The 22,707-nt window shown below is 33.7% G+C and overlaps 1 protein-coding gene across 2 annotated transcripts; it reads right to left on the reverse strand.

Moving 5' to 3' along the window:
• Nucleotides 1-1,024: 1,024 nt before the first annotated feature.
• Nucleotides 1,025-14,004, reverse strand: med6 (mediator complex subunit 6). Of its 2 annotated transcripts, none has more exons than XM_062040404.1 (8): nucleotides 13,872-14,004; nucleotides 13,408-13,567; nucleotides 11,472-11,563; nucleotides 11,253-11,335; nucleotides 8,515-8,623; nucleotides 2,457-2,572; nucleotides 2,325-2,352; nucleotides 1,025-2,147 (listed from the first exon to the last, which is right to left on the reverse strand). In XM_062040404.1, exons 1-8 carry the CDS (start codon nucleotides 13,891-13,893, stop codon nucleotides 2,017-2,019), a joined length of 741 nt encoding a protein of 246 aa, XP_061896388.1. In that variant the 5' UTR covers nucleotides 13,894-14,004; the 3' UTR covers nucleotides 1,025-2,016. The 2 variants fall into 2 exon arrangements, with proteins under 2 accessions (XP_061896388.1, XP_061896389.1); XM_062040405.1 differs by having other exon boundaries at nucleotides 13,775-13,882.
• Nucleotides 14,005-22,707: the final 8,703 nt, after the last annotated feature.

Raw genomic sequence — 22,707 nt, forward strand, 5'->3', positions numbered from 1 at the left:
ATGTTTAGTTAATATATATGCATTATGTGTGATGTTTAGTTAATATATATGCATTATGTGTGATGTTTAGTTAATATATATGCATTATGTGTGATGTTTAGTTAATATATATGCATTATGTGTGATGTTTAGTTAATATATATGCATTATGTATGATGTTTAGTTAATATATATGCATTATGTGTGATGTTATATATGCATTATGTGTGATGTTTAGTTAATATATATGCATCATGTGTGATGTTTAGTTAATGTATATGCATTATGTGTGATGTTTAGTTAATATATATGCATTACGTGTGATACTTAGTTATTATATATGCATTATGTGTGATGTTTAGTTAATATATATGCATTATGTGTGATGTTTAGTTAATATATATGCATTGTGTGATGTTTAGTTAATATATATGCATTACGTGTGATGTTTAGTTAATATATATGCATTATGTGTGATGTTTACTTAATATATATGCATTATGTGTGATGTTTAGTTAATATATATGCATTATGTGTGATGTTTAGTTAATATATATGCATTATGTGTGATGTTTAGTTAATATATAGGCATTATGTGTGATGTTTAGTTAATATATATGCATTATGTGTGATGTTTAGTTAATATATATGCATTATGTGTGATGTTTAGTTAATATATATGCATTATGTGTGATGTTTAGTTAATATATATGCATTATGTGTGATGTTTAGTTAATATATATGCATTATGTGTGCAGTTTAGTAACACTGATGACACCTTGATTTTCTTTCAAGGAATAAATAGGTCTCAATATCTAATTAACCACTTATTTGAAAATTTTTGACCGTAACAACTAGAGGTGTCCGATAATGGCTTTTTTGCCGATATCTGATATTGTCCAACTGTTAATTACCGATTCCAATTTCAACCGATACCGATATATACAGTCGTGGAATTAACACATTATTATGCCTCATTTGTTGTGATGCCCCGCTGGATGCATTAAACAATGTAACAAGGTTTTCCAAAATAAATCAACTCAAGTTATGGAAAAAAAAATGCCAACATGGCACTGCCATATTTATTATTGAAGTCACAAAGTGCATTATTTTTTTTAACATGCCTCAAGACAGCAGCTTGGAATTTGGGACATGCTCTCCCTGAGAGAGCATGAGGAGGTGGAGGTAGGGGGTAGCGTATATTGTAGCGTCCCGGAAGAGTTAGTGCTGCAAGGGGTTCTGGGTATTTGTTCTGTTGTGTTTATGTTGTGTTACGGTGCGGATGTTCTCCCGAAATGTGTTTGTCATTCTTGTTTGGTGTGGGTTCACAGTGTGGCGCATATTAAAGTTGTTTATACGGCCACCCTCAGTGTGACCTGTATGGCTGTTGACCAAATATGACTTGCATTCACTTGTGTGTGTGAAAAGCCGTAGATATTATGTGACTGGGCCGGCATGCAAAGGTAGTGCCTTTAAGGTTTATTGGCGCTCTGTATTTCTCCTTACGTCCGTGTACACAGCGGCGTTTTAAAAAGTCATACATTTTACTTTTTGAAACCGATAATTTCCAATATTACATTTTAAGGCATTTATCGGCCGATAATATCGTCAGTCCGATAATATCGGACATCCCTAGTAACAACCGATCCATGTTATTTGAACATGACCCACAAAACCCATTTAGAATTAGGAATAATCACAACAGAAACATTTCCATCTGATTCTAACTAATTTTGAAACATACTAAACGCACACTAGCAGACAATAGCTGATATATTTACAACACAAAACACTGAAAACTGGAATGACGAGAGAAGCATGACATCTTCCTGAGAGCAGAGCGGGGATGAAAGTCATCCTTGAACCAGAAATGGCGAGTGACGTCACTTAGCTCACTGTCCAATGCTTGCTGACATTCCATCTGGGACCACGTCATCATGATTTCATTTTGCAGCGTGCAAGTCGTCCGGACACTGACACGGTTCATCACCCTGTAAACACAGCGGAGGGGCAGAGTAGAAGAGCTCCCAAGGGCCGTCATTGCAGCCTGGCTCGTTTCTCAGGAGGGGGTTTGCTCGCAGGTGCGGGGGCCGCAGATTTTGTGGCCTGCTCCCGTTCCTCTTGTTTGACGGTTTCTGTGAGTGGTTCAGGCTCTTTCTTCACTTCCACTGCCACACACAGGTAGAAAATCAAATGATCAATAATTGCGGGAGTCTTCCAAAATACACTTTCTCAATCAATAGTTTGAGCAAGACCTTGGACTGGTACAGTATGCCAATTACTTATTTTGTTAGGTAATCATCATTGTTTGAAAGTAAACAGTGTCAGTACGATCAATGTCATACCTGGAATGGGCTTCTCTCCCGGCTTAGGCTGAAATTGCAGAGTGATAAAAAATACCAGAATCAATTATCAAGGAAATTGATAAATCTGCCGTGTAAATACATGCTCCTCCTCTCTGATATTTTCTGGAGTACCTGATAGAAAGTCGGTGGAAATTTGGCCCTGAGGTCCAACAGGAGTGTGTCCACACGGTGTCTTTGAAACAGCGAACCAGGCTCCTCTTTCTTTTTAGACTTAGGCTTGGCTTTTTCTATGAAAACCAAACAGATGTGCATTATTCACCTACTCAAAGGGGTAGGGTTAAATAAGCTCTGCTTCTTCCTACTCATTTTTGGACGTGCTGTAATGAAACAACTGGAAATATGCGATGCATTAAATTGTAATTATATTGTATGCATGTTTGAAATTGAGGTGTATATTACATTTTTTGTTCGGTTTGTACTTCATGAAGTTTTGCACTTGTGTTTTTTGTTTATTTTCATTATATTTGGATGTATTTGTTTGGTTTGTATGCTATCCATTAAGTAAGACTACGTATTATGTTGAAGGGGGCAGGAAAATATAAGATTTTCTTCATTCTGTTCCTTCATTCATTTTTTTTTTTTTTCATTTATTTATTTATTTCAGGCAATGACAAAGACGTACAAGTTGACAAAACATAATAATATAAATTGATATAGTGCATTATTGTCCAGTTTTGCCAGGCATTGGTGTGTAAATGTGTGTTTAGTTGCTGAGGTTTAATTGTCTATTGATCAAAGATGCACATCAATGAAGGAGATAAATAAAAAATGTATTGAAATGAAATAAACTGAAACTGAACTGAACCCAAAGGCGGCCCACAGATAACTTTTTAACAGCATACAGGTTAAATGTAATAAGAAAAAGTTGCAATGTTGACTATTAACACAAAGCTGTCTTGCAGGCTATTTTTTTTTCTTTAAAACCGTCATTGCTCAAAAAATAATGACTCAAAATCAATGTTGCTATGAATTATTGGAGGCTCCAATTATTTCACATCAAATATTACACTTTGAAATATTTTTTGGGGAAAATATCGCATACTTTGTGTTTTTGCCATTAAAAAAAAACAATGTTTTCTAAGACAAAATGGGCATAAAAGAAAAAAAATAAACCCATAAAAATAATAATAAAATGTACAATCGACGGATAGATTTTAAGCTGGAAGTAAAAAAAAATAAAAATAATGTTTTACCTATTTTTAACATGTTTATAAGAGGATCCCTGAGAATTTTAGTGGGTTTTTTTTAAACTGTCATTGCTTAAAAAATCATAATGAATCAAAATCAATTTTGTTATGAATTATTGAAGGCTCCAATTATTTCACATCAAATATTACACTTTAAATATATTTGGTGGAAAATATTGCATACTTGAAATATTTTGGGGGGAAAATATCGCGTATTTTGTGTTTTTGCCATTAAAAAAACAATGTTTTCTATGACAAAATGGGCATAAAAGAAACAAAATAAACCCATAAAAATAATAATAAAAATGTATAATCGACGGATAGATTTTAAGCTGGAAGCAAAAGAAAAGAACAAATTATGTTTGACCTGTTTTTAACATGTTTATAAGTGGATCCCTGAGAATTTCAGTGTTTTTTTGTTTTTTAAACTGTCATTGTTTAAAAAAATCATAATGAATCAAAATCAATGTTGTTATGAATTATTGAAGGCTCCAATTATTTTACATCAAATATTACACTTTGAAATATTTTTTGGGGAAAATATCGCGTACTTTGTGTTTTTGCCATTAAAAAACTATATTTTCTATGACAAAATAGGCATAAAAGAAACAAAATAAACCCATAGAAGTAATAATAAAAATGTATAATCGACGGATAGATTTTAAGCTGGAAGTAAAAGAAAATAAAAAATTACATTTTACCTATTTTTAACATGTTTATAAGTGGATCCCTGAGAATTTTAGTAGGGTTTTTTTCAAACTGTCATTGCTTAAAAAATCATAATGAATCAAAATCAATGTTGTTATGAATTATTGAAGCCTCCAATTATTTCACATCAAATATTACACTTTGAAATATTTTTTGGGGGGAAATATCGCGTACTTTGTATTTTTGCCATTAAAAAAACAATGTTTTCTATGACAAAATGGGCATAAAAGAAACAAAATAAACCTATAAAAGTAATAATAAAAATGTATAATCGAGGGATAGATTTTAAGCTGGAAGTAAAAGAAAATAAAAAATTATGTTTGACCTATTTTTAACATGTTTATAAGTGGATCCCTGAGAATTTTAGTGGGTTTTTTTTAAACTGTCATTGCTTAAAAAATCATAATGAATCAAAATCAATGTTGTTATGAATTATTGAAGGCTCCAATTATTTCACATCAAATATTACACTATGAAATATTTTTGGGGGAAAATATCACGTACTATCTGTTTTTGCCATTAAAAAAACAATGTTTTCTATGACAAAATGGGCATAAAAGAAACAAAATAAACCTATAAAAGTAATAATAAAAATGTATAATCGAGGTATAGATTTTAAGCTGGAAGTAAAAGAAAATAAAAAATTATGTTTGACCTATTTTTAACATGTTTATAAGTGGATCCCTGAGAATTTTAGTGTGTTTTTTTTTTTTAAACCGTCATTCCTTAAAAAATCAAAATGAATAAAAAACAATGTTGCTATGAATATTATTGAAGGCTCCAATTATTTCACATCAAATATTACACTTTGAAATATTTTTTTGGGAAAATATCGCATACTTTGTGTTTTTGCCATTAAAAAAAACATTTTTTTCTATGACAAAATAGGCATAAAAGAAACAAAATAAAGCCATAAAAATAATAATAAAAATGTATAATCGAAGGATAGATTTTAAGCTGGAAGTCAAAGAAAAAAAATATTATGTTTGATCTATTTTTAACATGTTTATAAGTGGATCCCTGAGAATTTTAGTGGGGGGTTTTTCAAACTGTCATTGCTTAAAAAATCATAATGGATCAAAATCAATGTTGTTATGAATTATTGAAGGCTCCAATTATTTCACATCAAATATTACACTTTGAAATATATTTGGTGGAAAATATTGCATACTTGAAATATTTTGGGGGGAAAATATCGCGTATTTTGTGTTTTTGCCATTAAAAAAACAATGTTTTCTATGACAAAATGGGCATAAAAGAAACAAAATAAACCCATAAAAATAATAATAAAAATGTATAATCGACGGATAGATTTTAAGCTGGAAGCAAAAGAAAAGAACAAATTATGTTTGACCTGTTTTTAACATGTTTATAAGTGGATCCCTGAGAATTTTAGTGGTTTTTTTTTCCAAACTGTCATTGCTTAAAAAAATCATAATGAATCAAAATCAATGTTGTTATGAATTATTGAAGGCTCCAATTATTTCACATCAAATATTACACTATGAAATATTTTTTGGGGAAAATATCACGTACTATCTGTTTTTGCCATTAAAAAAAACAATGTTTTCTATGACAAAATGGGCATAAAAGAAACAAAATAAGCCTATAAAAGTAATAATAAAAATGCATAATCGAGGGATAGATTTTAAGCTGGAAGTAAAAGAGAAAAAAAATTATGTTTGATCTATTTTTAACATGTTTATAAGAGAATCCCTGAGAATTTTAGTGGGGGGTTTTTAAACTGTCATTGCTTAAAAAATCATAATGAATCAAAATCAATGTTGCTATGAATTATTGAAGGCTCCAATTATTTCACATCAAATATTACACTTTGAATCATTTTTTGGGGAAAATATTGCGTACTTTGTGTTTTTGCCATTAAAAAAAACAATGTTTTCTATGACAAAATGGGCATAAAAGAAAAAAAATAAACCCATAAAAATAATAATAAAAATGTATGATCGACGGATAGATTTTCAGCTGGAAGAAAAAGAAAATAAAAAATTATGTTTGACCTATTTTTAACATGTTTATAAGTGGATCCCTGAGAATTTTAGTGTTTTTTTTTTTTTCAAACTGTCATTGCTTAAATGATAAATGATAAATGGGTTGTACTTGTATAGCGCTTTTCTACCTTCAAGGTACTTAAAGCGCTTTGACAGTATTTCCACATTTACCCATTCACACACACATTCAAAAATCATAATGAATCAAAATCAACGTTGTTATGAATTATTGAAGGCTCCAATTATTTCACATCAAATATCACACTTTAAAATATTTTTGGGGGAAAATATCGCATACTTTGTGTTTTTGCCATTAAAAAACTATATTTTCTATGACAAAATAGGCATAAAAGAAACAAAATAAACCCATAGAAGTAATAATAAAAATGTATAATCGACGGATAGATTTTAAGCTGGAAGTAAAAGAAAATAAAAAATTACGTTTGACCTATTTTTAACATGTTTATAAGTGGATCCCTGAGAATTTTAGTAGGGTTTTTTTTCAAACTGTCATTGCTTAAAAAATCATAATGAATCAAAATCAATGTTGTTATGAATTATTGAAGCCTCCAATTATTTCACATCAAATATTACACTTTGAAATATTTTTTGGGGGGAAATATCGCGTACTTTGTATTTTTGCCATTAAAAAAACAATGTTTTCTATGACAAAATGGCCATAAAAGAAACAAAATAAACCCATAAAAATAATAATAAAAATGTATAATCGACGGATTGATTTTAAGCTGGAAGTAAAAGAAAAGAAAAAATTATGTTTGACCTATTTTTAACATGTTTATAAGTGGATCCCTGAGAATTTTAGTGGGGGTTTTTTAAACTGTCATTGCTTAAATAATCATAATGAATCAAAATCAATGTTGCTATGAATTATTGAAGGCTCCAATTATTTCACATCAAATATTACACTTTGAAATATTTTTTGGGGAAAATATCACATACTTTGTGTTTTTGCCATTAAAAAACATTTTTTTCTATGACAAAATGGGCATAAAAGAAACAAAATAAACCCATAAAAATAATAATAAAAATGTATAATCGACGGATAGATTTTAAACTGGAAGTAAAAGAAAATAAAAAATTATGTTTGACCTATTTTTAACATGTTTATAAGTGGATCCCTGAGAATTTTAGTAGGGTTTTTTTCAAACTGTCATTGCTTAAAAAATCATAATGAATCAAAATCAATGTTGTTATGAATTATTGAAGCCTCCAATTATTTCACATCAAATATTACACTTTGAAATATTTTTGGGGGGGAAATATCGCGTACTTTGTATTTTTGCCATTAAAAAAACAATGTTTTCTATGACAAAATGGCCATAAAAGAAACAAAATAAACCCATAAAAATAATAATAAAAATGTATAATCGACGGATAGATTTTAAGCTGGAAGTAAAAGAAAAGAAAAAATTATGTTTGACCTATTTTTAACATGTTTATAAGTGGATCCCTGAGAATTTTTGTGGGGGTTTTTTAAACTGTCATTGCTTAAATAATCATAATGAATCAAAATCAATGTTGCTATGAATTATTGAAGGCTCCAATTATTTCACATCAAATATTACACTTTGAAATATTTTTTGGGGAAAATATCACATACTTTGTGTTTTTGCCATTAAAAAACATTTTTTTCTATGACAAAATGGGCATAAAATAAACAAAATAAACCCATAAAAATAATAATAAAAATGTATAATCGACGGATAGATTTTAAGCTGGAAGTAAAAGAAAATAAAAAATTATGTTTGACCTATTTTTAACATGTTTATAAGTGGATCCCTGAAAATGTTTGTGTTTTTTTTTTTAAACTGTCATTGCTTAAAAAAATCATAATGAATCAAGATCAATGTTATGAATTATTGACCTACTTAAGGGGGGGATTATTGCATATTTTTTCAACAAAAAGGGCATAAAAAATAAAACATATATATATTTATTAAACATATCGACCGATATGTCTGAAGTTGATCTAAATATTTACGCGCTCTAAAATAAATTTAATATATGACTTATTTTTATATTTTTTATGGCTGAGACCCTTCCGGGTCCCCTTGACCAAACTTGAGGGGATCTCTAAGGGTTAAAAAAAATCCATATATTGTATAAGTTTTGATAATAATAAATACCAAAATGGCCCTCTCATGCTTTGGTTTTTCAGCGTGCGGGCCTCCTTGGAAAAAGTTAGGACAACCCTATACTAACCCTGCACACTATGATGTAATAGTAGGTATTTGAAAAGCGAACCTCTCTCCTCCTGGTCCTTGAAGTGCCACCAGTATCCTTTGGAGGGGTGGTAGCGACAGTAGGACATGGCTTCGTCAAACGCTGACTGGATTCCATGAACAGCAGAGAGCTGAAAAACAATTTTTCTTTCAACAAAATGCAATGTAAAAACGCAGTATTTCACAAGACTTGTTTTAACTGTTATCTGCTGTCTCATTAATATTAACGTAATTTAACTGCCAAATGTGTATCGTGCTATTTTCCACTTTTTGGGGAATTTTGCCTATAATTTACAATCTTCATGAGACAATAACACATATCTCCTGTGTTTAATGCATTTTAACTCTTGTAGATGCTGTATCGGCACAGATCCATTAAGAGTTTGAGCAGACATACAGTATATCATATAGAAATTAACTATACACAATAAAACATTAACAAAATGATGTGTCACATGAAGGATTTTTGATGTGATACCTTTGTGACATGAAAAAACACATGTATATAAACCTTTTTGATATCAAAATAAAACACAAAGCAGTTTGGCTAATGAAAATGAAATCTAATCAACAAGCTATGATCTTCTCTTGGTTCAGTACAACAGTTTGGCCAACAAAAATAAAAATCAGTGACACCTCTCACTTCGAATACACAATCTTCACCGCCTGCGTTCAGTTCGATGAGATGACAAAACATTTGAGCTAGTATTGATGTTATTTGAACACTGATACAGTTTGCAGTTAAATAAAGGAGTGAACATCCCAGTCAACAAAGTATAGACTTTATAAACAAGTTGTGACAACGTCCTCGACACCTCGCCTGCTGCAAAACATCAAATAGTTTTCTCCTTCGCTGTATACTTTTAGTGTGGGGACAAGTGCGTCTGTCTCCAATATTGTCCACACCTGTCTCCATCTAAACACAGCAGTGCGCTCTTAAATGCACGGCGAGAAGCGAGGGAAAATGACGTTAAACCAAGCGCTTGGCTCCGTTTACTTTGAGGGGAAAGTACCGGAGCAAAGTCTGTATCATTAGTCCGCCATGATTATCAAGCCAAACACTAGCGCGCATGCGCCTGACTTCGTGTTACCTAAAATGCATTAATAAATGACAGTTTTTCGTTAATTAAAAATTTTTACGTAATTACTAACCGTTTGGAATTTTATTGCAAATTATCATTATACCGTTTACTGTTACATTCATTAACAAGTAAAAAGTCAAGGGCGGTCACGAATGTAGGTTAATTCTTTAGGGCTTACGGAAAATGACGAGGGCGGTCGCGGCTTCTGCCGCAGTTGCCGTGGTTAAATTCGAGCCCTGGGTATAGTACCGATTTCAATTGATTAGTACCGCAATACTTTATTAGTACCGGTATACCGTATACCGGTAATACCCAACCACCAGTCCGGGGACCGGTACCGGTCCGTGACGCATTTGCTACCGGGCCGCAGAGAAACATTAAATAATTTATAAACGACTGCATTTTCTCTGACTTAACTTTCGCCTGTCCCACTAGATACACCAATAAGCTTGTTTGTTATAGATGCAGGGTTTCCCACACATTCACTTATTTGTGGCGGCCCGCCACGAAAGAATTACGTCCGCCACAAATTTAAAAAAAAAATATATATATATTTTTTTTTGGTCCTCTCCAGCTTCTCAGGCAAATCATTAAGTTGATGTAGATGCCCATATCGGCTGTTCAGATTTACTTTACAAAAGAGAAGTGTAGGATACTTCTCTTGTTGCCTTATTTGTATTTTACTTTATTAAATGTATTTATATTAGAAACACAACATGTGTATATAACAAAGGGTGCAAAGTCTGCAGGCAGTAGGAAACACATGGTTAAGTGTAGGGAGTAAAACTGATGGCAGTCTAAAGTTCAAGATTTTTGGAGCTCTTTGTTCAGTGGCTCAGATGTTTGATGAAGCTCTGTGTCTATCTACCACCACTACTGTTTTCTGTTTATTTGTTACTGACTGTGGCAGGACACCTCTGCCTCTGTTTCACTTTATGTTGCTGGTAAATAATATGGTTGTAGTAGTAGGCTAAAGTTAAATGATTTAGTATGCACTAATTAAAGGGGCAGAGCTTTGAGACATTTTAGCTTTTATATTTTATAAGATATATTTTTTGTAAGAACCACAATTAATAAATATATTTCAGTGAATAACTTATTGTTCAAATCTGTATATAAATATGTACATAAAGTGTTGTAATTATATTGTAAAATGGATGGACGTTTAAAACAAAACTGTTATTATTAATTAGTAAGTATACATTTTTTGAGTCTTTTTAGAGAAAATCAAAACATTGTAGTAAATTATGAAAATTACTCGATGATGTCATGGTGATCACGCCCATAGCCACACCCCCACCGCCACAGGTATCTTGGCAGTTTATGGGAAACACTGAGATGTACAATAAAACTCCTCAGGGAGTTGCCATTTGTTATATTTGTTATAACTTTGTGGGATGATACAAAGCACATTAATGAAAATATGAAATATAAATGTGACAGATTGTAGCCAAAGGCTGATTTCCATCTGCAGATCTCATTGCAAAGAAACAAGCTCCCACTAATTCAGCGTTATAATGAGTTGTATTTTTCATGCACTTATTTTTGCTGTATTTGTATCAGGCACGAGTGGAAAGCCGGTCCCTGCAAATAATGCCTCCATTAAACCGGTCCGTGGTGCAAAAAATGTTGGGGACCACTGCCGTACAACCCTACATTAGATATGCCAAATTCTCACCGCTCTGGAGCTGATGACAGTGCCAAGATCTGGTGCCTGATAGACCACTCCTATTATGATGTAGTAGTCAGCCAAGGGAATCACTGGTGGGTGGAAACATACAATACGTTTTAATGCACAGTTTGAGGAAAAAAATTGAATGCTAAATACAACAACAGCTGAGAAGGAGATAATGAAAAAGAATGCAGAATTCAACCATTTGAAGGTTACACAGCTCACCTTGTGTGGGTGACTGTCTCTGTTGTTTGCGGACAATGTAAAGAATTGGCTCTTGTGCATGGAGAAGAATGTACTCCACTCCCACCATCTGACTGAAACGAAGAAGGGCATGTAAGAAAAACTATTATACCAAGTAGGGCTGGGCGATATATCGATATACTCGATATATCGCGGGTTTGTCTCTGTGCGATATAGAAAATGACTATATCGTGATATTCGAGTACCGTGTACGTTCTCACGCAGTTGTTTTTAGCTGCGGACATTACACTACAGGCTTTTTTCACTCTTTCTTGTCTCTGCTTCTCACAGAGACATAAAACAAGCGCACCTTCTTACATATGTCACATACTGTCGCGTCATACGCCCTCGCTGAGCAGAGAGGTAGCAGCATGGGTAACATTAGCTCTGATGCTAGCGGAGCGGTGCGAGTGGTAATACGAGAGAAAGAAGGTGCAAATCTGGTAACAAATGAAGGAAGAATTAATTCCTATGAAAAACAGCACGGGGTCCATTGTCTGGCGGTGGTTTGGCTTTAAGCGGGAAGATGTCGAACAAGTATGCGGCAAAAGCGTTGCTACAAAAAGTAGCACCACTGCTAATTTGTAGCATCATTTGAAAAATCACCCGCGAGAGAATGAAGAGTGCTTACTCCGCATGTCAACATCTCCGTTCGGTGCCATACCCACAAAATGCCGAAGCAAACATTTCCACATCAACACCATATGAAAAAAATAGTCAACAACAGAAAGACAGAACGTCCGCAGGAACCTACCACATAGCGAAGGACATACACTATTTGATTTCAAATTATGCAGCTCATTTTTATTTGACACTTATTGAAATATCTAGTGTGACATCATGCACAAAAGTGCACTTTATTTGTTTTAAACTATTGTAGTGGCGTTCTGTACAAAAAATGCACTTTAATTTACCGTATTTTTCGAACTATAAGTCGCTCCAGAGTATAAGTCGCTCCGGAGTATAAGTCGCACCGGCCGAAAATGCATAATAAAGAAGGAAAAAAACATATATAAGTCGCACTGGAGTATAAGTAGCATTTTTTGGGGAAATTTATTTGATAAGACCCAACACCAAGAATAGACATTTGAAAGGCAATTTAAAATAAATAAAAGAATAGTGAACAACAGGCTGAATAAGTGTACGTTATATGAGGCATAAATAACCAACTGAGAACGTGTCTGGTATGTTAACGTAACATATTATGGTAAGAGTCATTCAAATAACTATAACATATAGAACATGCTATACGTTTACCAAACAATCTGTCACTCCTAATCGCTAAATCCCATGAAATCTTATACGTCTAGTCTCTTACGTGAATGACCTAAATAATATTATTTGATATTTTACGGTAATGTGTTAATAATTTCACACATAAGTCGCTCCTGAGTATAAGTCGCACCCCCCTATGAAAAAAACTGCGACTTATAGTCCGAAAAATACGGTAGTGTTATTTTGATATGTCATCTCAGTGACATCATGCACAAAAGTGCACTAATAGCTTGTTTTAAAATGTCTCTGACAATTTTGCACTTTCTGTTTTGAAATGACATGAGCGTTTGTGCCACTGCTTAATAACTGTTTAATAAATACAGTTTTGGTCAATTGACTTAGTTATGATTACCCTCTCTGCATGAAAGTTTAAAATGAACATATATTAATGCAGTATAAACAAGAATGTTTTAATGTAGACACATAGAATCATCATACTGCTGTGATTATATGCATCAAGTGTTCATTCAAGGCTAAGGCAAAATATCGCGATATATATCGTGTATCGTGACATGGCCTAAAAATATAGAGATATTAATAAAAGGCCATATCGCCCAGCCCTAATACCAAGATTAAAACGCCATTTATGCATTTTGCTTGAGATGTTATCAACTAGGAGTATAATGACACAGCTGAAACTTACTTGAGGTGTTCCAGAGAGAGCCTCTGCATCTTCACCATTTCGTTATTACAAGTTCTGTCGTAAAAGGGGTTACTTCTCTCAGAGAAATACTCCAGTACACTTGAAGGGTTTAGATTAGGCACCAGACTACTGTCCACCCAGGAGATGCCCAGCAGGTTGTCTGCAAAACCAAAAACACACACATTTGACACAGGACACGTTATTAGCTTTTATATGAGCAAGATGGTTTTAACTAAAAAAAGACGTGATGCGTTCAATTGTGTTTGTTAATGACACATGCAACTCAGCCAGATAGCTAATGTTAGCCGCTAACACTTCAATTGGAACGCACTTCTTAAAGATAAACCTTTTTTTTACCCTCACTTACTCAGCATTACGCAAAATAGTAATATCTAACTCATAACTCGGTCGTTCGTCCCCCTATGGCCTCACTTGTTCCGATAAAACAACTTTGTTTTCGTTACCTCTGAAATCCACCGACGCCATGTTGTAAATACAAAAAAAATTGTCCCTCAAAGATGGCGTCGCTGGTTGATGACGTCAGAGGTTTGTGTCCCTGCAAAGTGAGATCTTTAACAAGCAAAACTATTTGGCAGGTTTATATATATATATATATATATATATATATATATATATATATATATATATATATATATATATATATATATATATATATATATATATATATATATATATATATATATATATATATATATATATATATAAAAACACATTTGAAAAGGAATTTTACCTTTGCAACCTCATTATACTATTCTCAATACCCGACCTGTTTTTTTGTGCCTTTAAAAAAGAATTACAACTCTACGTTAAAACACTCTCTACCTCTAACAACCAAAAAGCTGGGAAAACTATGACGCTGTGTTCCAAATTTAAGACTGTGGATGCTTTTAAAAAAGGCTTAAAAAACCTTCTTTTTTAAAAAAAAAATCATTTTTTTAGATATATGCATACTAGTTCTAGCTATTTGGCTGTTTTAGTTTTTATTTTTATTATTTTTTTTTATTATCTTTTTATTTTATTATTTTTTTTTTTAATACACTGTAGCACTTTGAGGTTGTTTACTCGATGTAAAGTGCTTTTTACAAATGAAATCTATTATTACTATTATTATTATTATTAAATTATTTACTGGACTTGTGTGAGCCTATGGCTTTGCACTTTGTTATATACAAATATATATATATATATATATATATATATATATATATATATATATATATATATATATATATATATATATATATATATATATATATATATATATATATATATTGCCATCTTTTTTAGTTACTTTATTGAGTTTACAACCCCCTGGCGCTGTTTGTACTGTTTTTGTACTTATTTTGTACTTATTTTGATTATTATTATTTCTCAATTGTTTGTAAATGTTGCAATTTATAAATAAAGGTTTATAGAATTAGAAAAATAATAAAAAAGGTTTATGAAATAAATGATTATGATGATTAATAATAATATCATGTTGCAAGCTAAATCTTTCAAGCATAAATGTCGATGTCTTAAAGTGAGACCCAACATTTCCCATTGGATTAATGATTTAAAATGATTAATAATATATTGGAAAATGATTTAAAAAAAAAAAAAAAAGCCCTCAAATTATTGTCGATATTGAAGACATTTAAATTGTTTTGGATAAGCCCAATTGTATTTATTTATTTTTGTCATATCTATTTGTATTGTCCCTTAATTTACTTTCTTTTACTTGTTTTAGTAATGTATAAATATTGATTGGTCAACCTTGGGAATTTTTTTAATAGTATAAAGCAGGGGTCCCCAAACTACGGCCCGCGGGCTAGATACGGCCCGCCAGCGTCCAAAAACCGGCCCACAGTAAGTCCCAAGTTTAAAACAAATGTAATAAATTAAAATAATAATTAATAACTAATAAATGTTTTTTTATCTGTCCGTTCTAATCAATTTTCTACCGCTTGTTACTCTCTGTGTCTCCTAGCCGCTTAGGCTAATCATATTGTCTAAAAATGCTTTTTTAGGGGGAGAGTGTGATCAGCGCACCCGCAGGAGCAAAGGTCATCGCCCCTGTCAATGGTGTTGAGGGCGGAGCACCATCGGATAGGGGCGGGGCATGTGCTGACGGCGAGACACAGCTGGCAGGTGATTAAGTTTCACAGGTGGTACGTGTTAATCTAATCATCTGTTGTCTTTAACAGTGAGCGGCCGGGAGCAGAGAGAGAGAGAGAGAGATAATACCGGCGTGACGGGAAGGTCACGTTCGGCTGAAAAAAAAACCTTTGTGATCAACATATGCACATTAAAACCTTGTTTAACCTGCACGCTTGGCTCTTGTGCCGTGTCTAGGAAGCGACTTCCACAATGTATTCATGATATTTGAAGTTCCTAAGCTAATTTGTGAATATATATTATTTGTGTGTTCATCTGTTCAAAAAAAATGTATTAACAAATTAAAGGCGCATAGACAACTTTTGGAATATTGCCGTCAAATTCAAATAATTGCTGTTTATATGTACTTATGAGTTAATCACTCAAGTATACATAAAACATACACTTGCGCAAAACCTTAAAGGCCTACTGAAACCCACTACTACCGACCACGCAGTCTGATAGTTTATATATCAATGATGACATCTTAACATTGCAACACATGCCAATACGGCCGGGTTAACTTATAAAGTGCAATTTTAAATTTCCCGCCACACTTCCGCTTGAAAACGTCTCGGTATGATGACGTATGCGCGTGACGTAGCCAGTTTAGCAGAGGTATGGCTTCCCCGTTGAAGCCAATACCAAATAGCTCTGTTTTCATCTCATTATTCCACAGTATTCTGGACATCTGTGTTGGTGAATCTGTTGCAATTTGTTCATCGCATTATGGAGAAAGAAGCTGAGCAAGCAAAGAAGAAAGTTGTCGGTGCGAAGCGGATATTTTGCGAGGGAAGTCAGCAACACAACACAGCCGGTGTTTGTTTACATTCCCGAAAGATGCAGTCAAGATCGAAGAACTCGAACAACAGAGACTCTAACCAGGAGGACTTTGATTTGGATACACAGACGCGATACCGTGAGCAGAGCCGGCCCAAGGCATAAGCGTACTAAGCGCTTGCTTAGGGCCCCGCGGCCACCAGGGGGCCCCCAAAAGCAATTAACAAAAAATTATTATTTTTTATTTTTTGCATGTACGAGTCTGACTCAGACTCGTACATGGCAGTGATTAGTATTAATAACAAAGTCGGCCATCAGATTTCTTACAGCGATGTCATAAATGACTTTGCCTCCAGAAAAGCCAGGAAGCACAGGTTTTAAGGAGTGGGTGGAGTGGTGTGGGTGGTGAAGAACAGAGGAACAAAACTGTGATGTGATGGTCAAATGTGTGAATTAAGGACCTTAATTTAAGGTAGTTTATTTTGATTTTTTCCCCAAAATTTTTTTGCACATCGTTATGTACATTTACATAGTTTTAATATGTAGTAACTTTATATTTGTTTGTAAACCGTTATGTTACCTTGTTTCTGGTAACTCTGTTCATTAATATTATTTAAGTATTTGCTTGATATTTAATTTAATTATGTTGTTTTTTGTACAATTGAATTTGTTCCTTTTTATATATATTTAAGTGATTTTATTGTTGCACTTTATTGTTTTTCTTGCACTACGAATTATTTTTGCACATTGCTGTTTCAGGTTTTTGTTACCTAAAATAATAAAGTGAATCAGAATCAGCTTTATTTTCCAGTTATGTTTAACACACATGGAATTTAACTTCAGTAGACTGCGCTCTCTTTGTACAAAGTAAACATTAAATATGAACAATTAACTAAAAATATAAACTAGTAATTAAAGACTATATGTACAAGACTGATGAGACAAGATGACACTTTTACTGTAAATACGAAGCTTTATCACTTGGACTGTTCAACCCCAGGCCACGCTTGTAGCTGAATGTTTTCTACATTTTAAGTTTAGGAACCATATGTGGCACTCTGGACATCATTCGTTCATTCATTGGTATTATTTATGTTCTTAACTGGGCCACCCCCATATCTTTATAAATGACATGTCATTTGTAAAGATATGCCAGGCTGACAATAGGATCATGTAAACAACACTGCCAGAGCCGCAATGAGTTTATAGTAGGTGTGTGAATGATCAACAATCAATATTATTGGCAGAAATAGAGGGCCCCAAAATCAAATTTTGCTTAGGGCCCCATGGAGGCTTGGGCCGGCACTGACCGTGAGTACGTAGCTGCGCTTCCAAACATTTGATCGCTTGCTATAACTAGCTCGAGCTAGTAGCTAGGAGCTAGGCGCTAGCATAACAAACACCTAGGTGTTTGTTATGCGGGATTAATTTGTGACATATTAAATATAAGCCTGGTTGTGTTGTGGCTAATAGAGTATATATATGTCTTGTGTTTATTTACTATTGTAGTCATTCCCAGCTGAATATCAGGTCCCACCCGCGCGCTTCCAAACATTTGATCGCTTGCCCGTACGTGCGTGTCACGTACGTAACTTTGGTTAAATATATAAGCTTTATGAACCTTGGGTTAGGTGAACGGTTCTTTGGGCTGAGTGAGTGTGTGTGTTGTGCAGGTGTTTGAATTGTATTGGCGGGTTATATATACGGGATCCCGTCCATATAACCCGCTCGAGCTATAACTAGCTCGAGCTAGTAGCTAGGAGCTAGGAGCTAGCGTAACAAACACCTAGGTGTTTGTTATGTGGGATTAATTTGTGGCATATTAAATATAAGCCTGGTTGTGTTGTGGCTAATAGAGTATATATATGTCTTGTGTTTATTTACTGTTGTAGTCATTCCCAGCTGAATATCAGGTCACCCCCGGCTCTCACAGCATCTTCCCTATCTGAATCGCTTCCACTCCCCACTAGTCCTTCACTTGCATTTTCCTCATCCACAAATCTTTCATCCTCGCTCAAATTAATGGGGAAATCGTCGCTTTCTCGGTCCGAATCTCTCTCACTTCTGGCGGCCATCATTGTAAACAATAGGGAACTTTGCGGATATGTTCAATTGACTACGTCACGCTACTTCCGGTAGGGGCAAGCCTTTTTTTTTTATCAGATACCAAAAGTTGCGATCTTTATCGTCGTTGTTTTATACTAAATCCTTTCAGCAAAAATATGGCAATATCGCAAAATGATCAAGTATGACACATAGAATAGATCTGCTATCCCCGTTTAAATAAAAAAAATGTCATTTCAGTAGGCCTTTAATAATACTGAATGTCCTCCAAGCATGCTCCTATTTGCTAGTCTGGAAGGTCATTTTAGGCACATTTACCTCACAAGTATCATTATTTGTGTTTGCATGGCAACAGCTATGCTTTAGCAGCCATTTAAAGCCCCGACATGAAAAGGGCTTTATTTAGCCATAGCCATATGCGCTAGTGGCCCACGCTGTCGTGCTTAACAGCTCCCCAGGGCCTTATATTGTGGCCAGGAGCGTGCATTTGCTCAAGGGATTGTTGGAATTTGAGCGACACACCCAAAACAGCTGAGCTCACCACCGGTGTCGTGAATGTGTCAGCAGATGGAAAAAGAAGCGCTGCAGCGAGACAACTCGGCAGCAGTAATGTTCCAACATGTCCAGCAGTTCAACAGACTTGATCAACACTATTATTATGCGGCACGCACACTTTTGGATGACATCACTGGCTCTCAGGGGACTCGGGGAAATTTGTCAATTGTGCAATGAAAAAGTGTGGCAGCAGGAGCAATATGTTAATCTGATACTGCACAGGAAATACTAAAATATAATTGACTTGTTCAAAATGAAACAAGCTGGTTTGCTCCCATCATATTAATGTTACAACAAGTCCTATGAATCCATTATGTTCTAATACTATGCAAGCATGAATATATAAGCAATCACGCCTGACTTGTATGGTGTCAAAGGACTGATCAGGGATGTCAAAACCTCAAAAATAAAAGAATGTGCGGTGCCACCATGATACGTTTTGTACATTAAGGTTTTTCTTAAACTGTTCAACAATTTGCTCTCGCATTTGTTGACAAAGTGGTGACCCTCGCCCCATCCTTGTTTGTGAATGACTGAGCATTTCATGGAATCTACTTTTATACCCAATCATGGCACCCACTTGTTCCCAATGTGCCTGTTCACCTGTGGGATGTTCCAAATAAGTGTTTGATGAGCATTCCTCAACTTTATCAGTATTTATTGCCACCTTTCCCAACTTCTTTGTCACGTGTTGCCGGCATCAAATTCTAAAGTTAATGATTATTTGCAAAAAAAACCCAACATTTATCAGTTTGAACATCAAATATGTTGTCTTTGTAGCATATTCAACTGAATATGGGTTGACAATTATTTGCAAATCATTGTATTCCGTTTATATTTACATCTAACACAATTTCCCAACTAATATGGAAACGGGGTTTGTGTATATACACTACCGTTCAAAAGTTTGGGGTCACCCAAACAATTTTGTGGAATAGCCTTCATTTCTAAGAACAAGAATAGACTGTCGAGTTTCAGATGAAAGTTCCCTTTTTCTGGCCATTTTGAGCGTTTAATTGACCCCACAAATGTGATGCTCCAGAAACTCAATCTGCTCAAAGGAAGGTCAGTTTTGTAGCTTCTGTAACAAGCTAAACTGTTTTCAGATGTGTGAACATGATTGCACAAGGGTTTTCTAATCATCAATTAGCCTTCTGAGGCAATGAGCAAACACATTGTACCATTAGAACACTGGAGTGATAGTTGCTGGAAATGGGCCTCTATACACCAAAAACCAGACATTTGCAGCTAGAATAGTCATTTACCACATTAGCAATGTATATAGTGTATTTCTTTAAAGTTAAGACTAGTTTAAAGTTATCTTCATTGAAAAGTACAGTGCTTTTCCTTCAAAAATAAGGACATTTCAATGTGACCCCAAACTTTTGAACGGTAGTGTATATATATATATATACAGCCCAGCCCAATGGGGCCCCCAAGTCAACAAGTTTGGGGACCCCTGGTATAAAGAATTTGATGTGTAAACTTTTACATATACTGTTTGTGTTCAATTGGTCTATTAAAAATAATAATAAAAAAATAACTACCAAATGAAATTGGCTTGAATAGGAAAGCGTGCATTTGCTCAAGGGATTGTGGAATTTGAGCGACGCACCCAAAACGATGATACGTTTTGTACATTAAATATGATCAAACTAAATCAGTGTACGCACTATTTGAAAAAAATCAAAAAACATTGTTATCTTAGCTTTTATGATATAGCTGACAAAGCACTTTTTAGTAGTGTGATACATCCATCCATTACATAGTATATCAGAATCAGAAATACTTTATTAATCCCAGAGGGGAAATTAACATTTTCAGCACAATCCCATTCAAGATCAGACAAACATTACAGGGAGACAGAACAGGATCAAACATTACAGGGAGACAGAACAGGATCGTTGACGGGTCTGCCAACTTCCGGCGCCCCTTACCTTATTAATAATCAATTAGTTTAACTTTCAGTTAACATGTTGACGGCCAACAAAAATAGCCACGAGCCGAAAATGACCCTCTGTCCGCACTTTGGACACAGCTGCTTTTTATTTCTTTACAACTCGTTTTCATTGAGGGCCACATCGCAGAGTGAATAATATATGAATATAAATGTATATGGATTCGCCTCAGGATATTATTACACAATTCTAATACATATTTAACTATTAATTATTGTGAGTCATTCATTTATTTGTTTATTTTTATGTACACTTAGATAAAATCTATATATTTTACAGTAAAAATTTTTTTTAAATTGGCAAATCAGTTGCCCGAATTTTACCGTATTTATGTTAGTTTTAATAGCATGAAAATGGTGCCAATTTGTTTTAATGGTAAGGGGACAAATGGTTACCTATTATTTTTACGGTGTAAATGGAAAAACAGCACCATAGTTTAAAAAACTATTTTTTTTACGGTAAAGTTCTGGTGACTAAGCTGCTAGTTTTTTTTTACTGTAAAATCTATTGTCGTTTTTAAATTGTACAATTTGATCGATAATTTGCTTGGAATGTATAATATGTGTTGTATTATTACAAAATACAGTAGTTTAAAACAGGGATTTGTAACCTTTTTGACCTTGGGGCCCAACACTGAATTAGTAATCTTATTCTTGATTTTAATTGTATTTAATAATAATATTTTACCTACTTACAGTTTACGACCTTGTCAAAAGATATGATCACAAGGATTTGTATTTTTTTTTCAACACATAAACTTTAGGATTAGGTCAGGCTGATTGGGATTTTATTTTATTTTATATATAATCCATTAGAAGGGACTCATAAATAACTGTCTTTGTTTTTCCTTTACAAACTATCATGTTGTGCTAAAATACATGAACTAAATTCATAATTGACATGTTTCTTAACTAAAAATAAAATTAAAGTGCAAATAAAAATACAGCTTCACCACTTTAGTCATAATTTTTGCGGTTTAAGAGCAGCGGCACTTTAAAAAAAAAAAAAATGTGCCCATCGTTTATGTCAGAATTAGGGATGTCCGATAATGGCTTTTTGCCGATATCCGATATTCCGATATTGTCCAACTCTTTAATTACCGATACCGATATCAACCGATACCGATATCAACCGATATATACAGTCGTGGAATTAACACATTATTATGTCTAATTTGGACAACCAGGTATGGTGAAGATAAGGTACTTTTTAAAAAAAATTATAAAATAAAATAAGACAAATAAATTTAAAAAAATTTCTTGAATAAAAAAGAAAGTAAAACAATATAAAAACAGTTACATAGAAACTAGTAATTAATGAAAATGAGTAACATTAACTGTTAAAGGTTAGTACTATTAGTGGACCAGCAGCACGCACAATCATGTGTGCTTACGGACTGTATCCCTTGCAGACTGTATTGATATATATTGATATATAATGTAGGAACCAGAATATTAATAACAGAAAGAAACAACCCTTTTGTGTGAATGAGGAGGGAGGTTTTTTGGGTTGGTGCATTAATTGTAAGTGTATCTTGTGTTTTTTATGTTGATTTAATAAAAAAATAAAAAAAAATAAAAAAAAAACCAAAACGATACCGATAATAAAAAAAACGATACCGATAATTTCCGATATTACATTTTAACGCATTTATCGGCCATCCCTAGTCAGAATAATTGTATCTAAGTTATCACAAAACAAGCTGTCTTTGATCCTACCAAGCAAAAGGCTTGTAAAACTCCACTGTGTAGGATGGGAAGCGACATGAAGGTGTCGGTTTCTTTGA

This window comes from Entelurus aequoreus, linkage group LG03, assembly GCF_033978785.1.
Source record: "Entelurus aequoreus isolate RoL-2023_Sb linkage group LG03, RoL_Eaeq_v1.1, whole genome shotgun sequence".
NCBI classification, from domain to species: domain Eukaryota; kingdom Metazoa; phylum Chordata; class Actinopteri; order Syngnathiformes; family Syngnathidae; genus Entelurus; species Entelurus aequoreus.

Coding starts and splice junctions, on each gene's coding strand:
- med6 (XM_062040404.1), bottom strand. CDS start 13,893: ATGGCGTCGGTGGATTTCAGAG. Junction 8,624..11,252: donor CTGTCATCAGCTCCAGAGCG/GTGAGAATTTGG, acceptor ATTGTTTTTCAG/CTCTCTGCTGTTCATGGAAT. Junction 2,353..2,456: donor TTCCACCGACTTTCTATCAG/GTACTCCAGAAA, acceptor CTGCAATTTCAG/CCTAAGCCGGGAGAGAAGCC.